This window comes from Rhinichthys klamathensis, unplaced genomic scaffold, assembly GCF_029890125.1.
Source record: "Rhinichthys klamathensis goyatoka isolate OS25496 unplaced genomic scaffold, OSU_Roscu_1.1 h1tg000486l_1, whole genome shotgun sequence".
NCBI lineage: Eukaryota > Metazoa > Chordata > Actinopteri > Cypriniformes > Leuciscidae > Rhinichthys > Rhinichthys klamathensis.
This window is the reverse complement of record NW_026606973.1, coordinates 28,939-37,500: the sequence shown is the minus strand read 5'-3', so window position 1 is coordinate 37,500 and position 8,562 is coordinate 28,939. Positions and strand designations below refer to the sequence as shown.

General features: G+C 40.6%; 1 protein-coding gene across 1 annotated transcript in view; it reads left to right on the top strand.

The window, feature by feature from the left end:
• Nucleotides 1–8,236, top strand: part of zgc:153012 (uncharacterized protein LOC777626 homolog) — a 15,842-nt gene extending 7,606 nt beyond the window's left edge. The window contains exons 3-7 of the mRNA XM_056237401.1: nt 3,115–3,193; nt 3,312–3,445; nt 4,847–5,400; nt 7,183–7,234; nt 7,664–8,236. Of these exons, the coding sequence (XP_056093376.1) occupies nt 3,115–3,193; nt 3,312–3,445; nt 4,847–5,400; nt 7,183–7,234; nt 7,664–7,804 (960 nt within the window). The 3' untranslated portion in view covers nt 7,805–8,236. The remainder of the gene's footprint in view (nt 1–3,114; nt 3,194–3,311; nt 3,446–4,846; nt 5,401–7,182; nt 7,235–7,663) is intronic.
• The last annotated feature ends 326 nt before the right edge of the window (nt 8,237–8,562 follow it).

Genomic DNA, 8,562 nt, shown 5'->3' with positions numbered 1-8,562 from the left:
ATTTTCATCAGGTTATATACTAATTATTAATCACAGAAACTTACTTTACTTAACCGTCGCTCTTGCACATCCGCCATGTTTGTAGTTTTTAAACACTTTAGTTTGTAGTTCTTTGTAATGTTTAGCCGTTAGAGTGAATCTGCACTTCCAATACTAACCGGAAATAGTAGACTAGAATTAGTGATGCACTGATATGAAGAATTTGGCCGATACAATAACCGATAATTCTTCATATTTGAAAGCCGATACCGATATATTGGCCGATATCGATAACCGATAATTCTTCATATTTGAAAGCCGATAACCGGTATATTGGCCGATATCGATAACCGATAATTCTTCATATTTGAAAGCCGATAACCGGTATATTGGCCGATATCGATAACCGATAATTCTTCATATTTGAAAGCCGATAACCGGTATATTGGCCGATATCGATAACCGATAATTCTTCATATTTGAAAGCCGATAACCGATATATTGGCCGAGAAATCTAAATCCAAGTTTTTATAGCATTTTTTGGGAGAAAACAAAAGTCTCACCATTAAAAGACATATCCAAAGCAAACAAACAAAAGTACAATAGCCTAGTTTGAACCAGTGCAAGTTTTAAAATTAATTTTACAATCCTGTAGCCAACTTTCCTTACCAAAAAATAAAAAATCTTATCATAATTCAAAACCATAATAGCGAACAGAGCACATCTGAAGTGTCTCGGCTGAAAGAAATAATCCATTATTTATTGGCTTTAAAATTTTGAACATTTTCAATAACTAATATTAAAAATGAACATATACTACCAGTCGAAAGTTTTGATTCGGTAAGATTTTTAATGTTTTTAAAAGAAGTCTCTTCTGCTCACCAAAGCTGCATTTAATTGATTAAAAATACAAAAAAAAAACAGTAATATTGTTAAATATTATGACAATTTAAAATAACGATTTTCTATTTTTTCTATATTTTAAAGTGTAATTTATTCCTGTGATCAAAGCTTAATTTTTCTTGAGCATCAGATCCTCAGTGATTTCTGAAGGATCATGTGACACTGAAGACTGGAGTAATGATGCTGAAAATACAGCTTTGATCACAGGAATAAATTACACTTTACTATATATTCAAATAGAAAACAGATGATTTACACTGGAATAATATTTCACAATATTCGTTTTTTTTATTTGTTTTTTTTTTATTAAATAAATGCAGCCTTGGTGAGCAGAAGAGACTTCTTTTAAAAACATTAAAAATCCTCCCGATCCAGAACCTTTGACTGGTAGTGTGTATATGTGTGTGTGTGTGTCTGTGTATATATATATATAAACCTTTGACTGGTAGTGTGTATACATGTGTGTGTGTATATATATATATATATTATATATAAACCTTTGACTGGTAGTGTGTATATACACTCACCGGCCACTTTATTAGGTACCCCATGCTAGTAACGGGTTGGACCCCCTTTTGCCTTCAGAACTGCCTCAATTCTTCGTGGCATAGATTCAACAAGGTGCTGGAAGCATTCCTCAGGGACTTTGGTCCATATTGACATGATGGCATCACACAGTTGCCGCAGATTTGTCGGCTGCACATCCATGATGCGAATCTCCCGTTCCACCACATCCCAAAGATGCTCTATTGGGTTGAGATCTGGTGACTGTGGAGGCCATTTTAGTACAGTGAACTCATTGTCATGTTCAAGAAACCAATTTGAAATGATTAGAGCTTTGTGACATGGTGGAAGTAGCCATCAGAGGATGGGTACATGGTGGCCATAAAGGGATGGACATGGTCAGAAACAATGCTCAGGTAGGCCGTGGCATTTAAACGATGCCCAATTGGCACTAAGGGGCCTAAAGTGTGCCAGGAAAACATCCCCCACACCATTACACCACCACCACCAGCCTGCACAGTGGTAACAAGGCATGATGGTTCCATGTTCTCATTCTGTTTACGCCACTCATCAGACCAGGCAACATTTTTCCAGTCTTCAACTGTTCAATTTTGGTGAGCTCTTGCAAATTGTAGCCTCTTTTTCCTATTTGTAGTGGAGATGAGTGGTACCCGGTGGAGTCTTCTGCTGTTGTAGCCCATCCGCCTCAAGGTTGTGCGTGTTGTGGCTTCACAAATGCTTTGCTGCATACCTCGGTTGTAACGAGTGGTTATTTCAGTCACTGTTGCCCTTCTATCAGCTCGAACCAGTCTGGCCATTCTCCTCTGACCTCTGGCATCAACAAGGCATTTCCGCCCACAGAACTGCCGCTCACTGGATGTTTTTTCTTTTTCGGACCATTCTCTGTAAACCCTAGAGATGGTTGTGCGTGAAAATCCCAGTAGATTAGCAGTTTCTGAAATACTCAGACCAGCCCTTCTGGCACCAACAATCATGCCACGTTCAAAGTCACTCAAATCAACTTTCTTCCCCATACTGATGCTCGGTTTGAACTGCAGGAGATTGTCTTGACCATGTCTACATGCCTAAATGCACTGAGTTGCCGCCATGTGATTGGCTGCTTAGAAATTAAGTGTTAACGAGCAGTTGGACAGGTGTACCTAATAAAGTGGCCGGTGAGTGTATATGTGTGTGTGTGTGTGTATATATATATATATATATATATATATAAACCTTTGACTGGTAGTGTGTATATATGTGTGTGTGTATATATATATATATAAACCTTTGACTGGTAGTGTGTATATATGTGTGTGTGTGTATATATATATATATAAACCTTTGACTGGTAGTGTGTATATATATGTGTGTGTGTGTGTATGTGTGTATATATATATATATATATATATAAACATAAACCTTTGACTGGTAGTGTGTATATATGTGTGTGTGTATATATATATATATAAACCTTTGACTGGTAGTGTGTGTATATATGTGTGTGTATATATATATATATATATATATATATATAAACCTTTGACTGGTAGTGTGTATATATGTGTGTGTGTATATATATATATATATACACAGTATATAAACCTTTGACTGGTAGTGTGTATCAGCCTATATATCGAGCATCTCTAGTAGAAACACTAGTTTCCTCTGAAATACTATGATTTCAGCCACACTAATTGCAATGTTTATGACGGATAGTATGTGAATTAGTATGCAGCCTGTGTTCGTGTGTGCCGGTGGGTGGAGTGTGGAATGCTGGGAGCCGTGTGGGCGGGCACAGAATCCCAGCGTGAGACGTGATTGGCTGCGACGGAAAGTGGGCGGAGACCAGAATCAAAGAGTGCAGTGTTGATGCGTGCGTTCCACTGTACATATTAACATGTGAAAACAGTCCTGTGGGCCTGCAGACATCCACAGTGTCCTGGAGATCGGTGAGATGACGGGTCAGACAGGTGGACTTTCTCCCCAGATTACACTAATCCCGGGATTTGGCTTGGATTGGGCCAGTTTGACGGATTACAGCACAATGGACGGAGGTCTGGTGATGGAAATGAAGGAACGTTATTGAGGTCTCATGGAGATTACAGACCAACTAAAACACGCTAGTAACTTGACTACATTTTTTAGAAGCTCAGCTGCGGTTTAGTGTGAATATTTTTTTTTTGTTGAGAAATTCGATTGCACACAGCTCTCATATAATGGTTTGGAAATCGTTTTTTTGTGAAATTAACGATTCCTGGATTCGTTCCCTGCAGTCTTTTTTGTAGTCAGTGTTATTGCAGTATTAATTTTATACTATTATAGCTTGAATTACCTATTATTTTCATACCTAGAGTTTTCAGTTCATTTTAGTTAATCTGTCATGTGCTTTTGTTTTTTTATTGAGATTTAATTAATATTTATTCAGTTTTAGGTTTTATTTATTTTCTAGTTTGCAATTTTAGTGCTTCAACTTAAACTTATTTCGGGTTAGTTGCCAAAGAAAACATTTGATCATTTTCATTCAGTTGTTCATTTAATATTCAGATTTATTTATGTTAACAACATTTTTAATAACTTTAAAGTCCCCCTGTGGTGATAATCCAGCTTTTAATGTTGTTTATGTGTCTATGTGGTGTTTTTAACATGCTTTAAGACACACATGTGTAAGTTCATAAGTCGACAGCATTGCTGAGTATTTCCTCCTTAAAACTGCAGTGAACCAAAGACAGTCTCAAAAACACGGTTTGAAATCGCTGGTGTTTCTGACGTCACAAACGACCTTGTAACCAATCAGATCAACGTGTGATCGTCAACCAGTGGATCTCTGAGCTGAGTGAGTGAGTGGAGGCGGGGCTCATTTGCATATTCATAGAACCGCGAATACTAAATGAGGGAAAGGTGTTGAGTTACATTCAAGTTATTTTAAGGCATGAAGACTTTTTTTTTTTAAATATGTCATTTTGGTGATCAAAGATGAGTTTTAAGGGCTAAAATGATGGACTACAGGGGGACTTTAATAGTTAAACTAAATGAAAAATAGAAATCTTAACTTGGCAACTAGCTGAAATAAAGTTGAAGTTTTTCAGCTAAAGTTTCACGTAACAAACCTTTCTTTTGTTGCCGTGGTTTTAGTGAACTATAATAACCCTGGGCTTCACCATAGTAAAGGTCACTCTTGTTCTACTGATGTGCAACAGTAATTGTTACAGTTTCATGTCACTGAGTGAGTCAGATCCTCTCCGGATGTTTCTGAACGAGGTCAAAGGAAACGATTGCATGATGCCTCTTCCTGACGGCGCCTGAAGAAAACGCGTACGTGATTGAGTTTCCTTTTGATGTGTGTTTTTGCACCTCCCGAATCCCCACCATGTTTGTTAGTGTTCGTAAGATGATCTCCATTTTTGAGAGTAAAAAACAGCCTCGTCCTTTATCACTTCCTCCATGTGTTTCCAATGACCAGACACAAACAGAGAATCCGATCCTTCTTGATGGATCCTCAGCTGACTCTAAGCCACACCCCTCATGTTTAAGCCCCGCCCATTCAACTGTGATTTGTCGGCCACGCCTCCATGCAGGAGAAACGAATGTGACTGGTGGAGCTCGAAGGGTTCGTGACTCTTGGCCAATCGGGAAGCTTGATTACTATCCGAGGGCTGGATGCTTAGCGCTTTCCGCGGAAACCAAACAGCCAATCAGCAGCAAGCGCTTTCCGCATACGTCATCCAGAAACAAACCAGGCAGAAACTCCACATCGAAACCCAGCATCTCCTCCACAGAAACAGACACAGCTCCCCCTGCTGGCCACTCTCAGACACAGCGCTCGGGAAATAATCCCAGGTCTGTTCGTTTCGGATCGTCCTGCCAGTCCAGTGTTCGCGATCAGATATGTCAGAATCCCGAGTGGGACTCATTGACTTCCATTGTGAGAGAAAAGAGAGGCGGAGCTCTTACGCACAAACACAGGCTCCGCCCCTCTGACTCCACCCTCCTTTCGCTTCTGCTTTTCCTCCACAGGTAACTGGGTTAGTTAGGCTCATGCAATACGTTTTCATTCATTCTTTCAGACGGCTGTGTTGTATTATTATGTATGGAGAGTGTCGCCCTTTAGTGTGTTTCCATCAAGCTGGGTGTTTTGAGAATCATGTGCTGTCCACTAAGTGATCAGGTGCATCATTTTCACCTGCTGGGCCAGAAAACTGGTGACAAAAACCCACAGACACTCATAAAGGAGGGACTTGAGCCGTATCTAGAAACTGCCAGAAAACTGACTAGAAACCAGATAGAAACAGCATAGTAACCACCTCGAAAACGCTTAGAAAAAGCCTAGTAACAGCCTAGAAATGCTTAGAATTCGGCTAGATACGGCCAGAAAACTGACTAGAAACGGCTTAGAAACAGCCTAGAAAACCTGCCTCAAAACACTCTAGAAACGACCTTAAAAAAACGCATGTAAACCGCCTAGAAACCACCAAGAAACGGCCTACAAATGCTTAGAAACAGCCTAGAAACCACCTAGAGAAACACTTATAAAAAGCCTAGAAACCACCAAGAAACGGCCTACAAATGCTTAGAAACAGCCTGAGAAATGCCTAGAAACAGCCTAGAAACCACCAAGAAAACCGCCTAGAAACCACTTAAAAAAAGCCTAGAAACCACCTTGTAACACCCTAGTAACAGCCTAGAAACCGCCTAGAAACAGCCAAGAAACATTTAGAAACCATCCAGAAAAAAAAGACGCCTAGAAACCACCTACTAACAGCCTAGAAACCACCTACTAACAGCCTAGAAACCACCTAGTAACAGCCTAGTAAAAAGCCTTGATACCACCTAGTAACAGCCTAGAAACCACCTAGTAACAGCTTAGAAACAGCCTAGAAACCACCTAGTAACAGCCTTGATACCACCTAGTAACAGCCTAGTAACAGCCTTGATACCACCTAGTAACAGCCTAGAAACCACCTTGAAATACAGCATAGAAACCGCCTAGAAACAGCCAAGAAACATTTAGAAACCATCCAGAAAAAAAGAGGCCTAGAAAAAACCACCTGGAATCCATGTGGCAACAGCCCAGCAACCCTCCTTTCCCGTCGGCTTTTCCTCCTCTGGTAACTGGGTTAGTTCGGTCATGTTCAGTTTGTGTGCGTCTGAACTGAATCGTGTTTCTTGAGGTTTTCATTCATCCTGTCAGATGTTTATGATGTGTTTGTGGTCGTGGAAATGGTTGTGTTTTCCTCAAGCTGGCTGTTGTGAGAAGCTTTTGCTGCCACCTTATTCAGAACAATAGCATCAGTGTTACACACATACAGTACAGCGCTCTCGTCGAGACCTTCAGGGCTGCTGTTCAGTCCAGTATTACTAGAGGGAAGGAAAGACTTGAGTCCTAAAAAAAACAGAAGCAAATTTAAAAAAAAAAACACAGATGCACATTGAAGGATGGACCCAAGCCTTTTCTAGAAACCACTTAGAAACAGTCTGGAAACTCCTTAGAAACCACCTAGAAACAGACTAGAAACTAGCTAGAATTAGCCTAGTAACTCCTTAGAAACCACCTAGAAACTGCCTGAAACTAGCTAGAATAAGCCTAGAAACGCCTTAGTAACCACATATAAACTACCTAGAAACAGCCTAAAACTCTTAGAAACAGCCAAGAAACGACCTAGAAATGGCCTAGAAACAGCATAGCAACGACTTCGAAACAGCCTAGAAACAGCTTGGAAACCACCAAGGAACCGTCTAGCAACTTGCCAATTAGTTAGGTTAGTGATTAATAAACATTGCCTTCTGTCTCTGTTGCAGTGGAACTAACAGCAGTATGATCGCCATCGATAACAAGATAGAGCAAGCCATGGTGAGATCATTTTACAGTATGTGTGCGTGTGTGTGTGTAGTGAGAGAGAGAGAGTCTGTGTGTGTGTGTGTGTGTGTGTGTGTGTGTGTGTGTGTGTGTGTGTGTGTGTGTGTGTGTGTGTGTGAGAGAGAGAGAGAGACCGAGAGAGTGTGTGTGTGAGAGAGAGAGAGAGACCGAGAGAGTGTGTGTGTGAGAGAGAGAGAGAGAGAGAGAGAGAGAGAGGAGAGAGAGAGAGAGAGAGAGAGAGAGAGAGAGAGAGAGAGAGAGAGAGAGAGAGAGAGAGAGAGAGAGAGAGAGAGAGAGAGAGAGAGAGTGTGTGTGTGTGTGATAATATAATGTGCAGCTCAAAAAGTAAAGATCAAGCATGTGCTAAATGCATGTGTGTGTGTGTGTGTGTGTGTGTGTGTGTGTGTGTGTGTGTGTGTGCAGGACCTGGTGAAGTCTCACCTGATGTTGGCGGTGCGAGAGGAGGTGGAGGTGCTGAGAGAACAGATTAAAGAGCTGGCGGAGAGAAACGCTCAACTGGAGAGAGAAAACTACATCCTCCGAGCCCTCAGGGACAGAGACTGAGCCAAACGCAGCACTCTAACCCCAGTGCATCATGGAGATGTAGTCCGAAGAGAAAGTGCCCAGGAAAAAGGGAAGAAAGCATGAAATGACCGGAGGAGGAGACGCGTGTGCCGTATTGACCAATTAGTGCCTTAAACACCAGTAACGACTGATAGCGCTGCTCACATGCTCTAATAAAGAGATTGCAAGATAATTACATAATGTTGATTTTAATGACGTTCTAAACAGTGCCTATTTATTACTGTCAGTGTGTGTGTGTGTGTGTGTGTGTGTGTTAGTTTTAAAGCACTGTTCACGTCTAGGTTAATGAGTCTCTTTACGTTGACCACCACTGGCAGATGAAAGACTAGTTTAGTCCCTCTCTGTTAGATAAATAATGATTTGATCTGTAATATGCATTATGCGCTCTAATAAATAACTCTCACTACTCTGGCTGTGTGCTGATGTCACTGCAAAAACAAAATAAAAATATTAAAACATCCTTAAAACAAGATGGATTTGCTTAAAGCCCCCCTGTGGTGAAAATCAGCTTTTAATGTTGTTTATGTGTCTATATGGTGTTTTAATATGCTTTAAGACACACCATGTGTAAGTTCATAAGTCGACAGCATTGCTGAGTATTTTCTGCTTAAAACTGCAGTGACCAAAGACAGTCTCAAAAACACGGTTTGAAATCGCTGGTGTTTCTGACGTCACAAACGACCTTGTAACCAATCAGATCAACGTGTGATCGTCAACCAGTGGATCTCTGAGCTGAG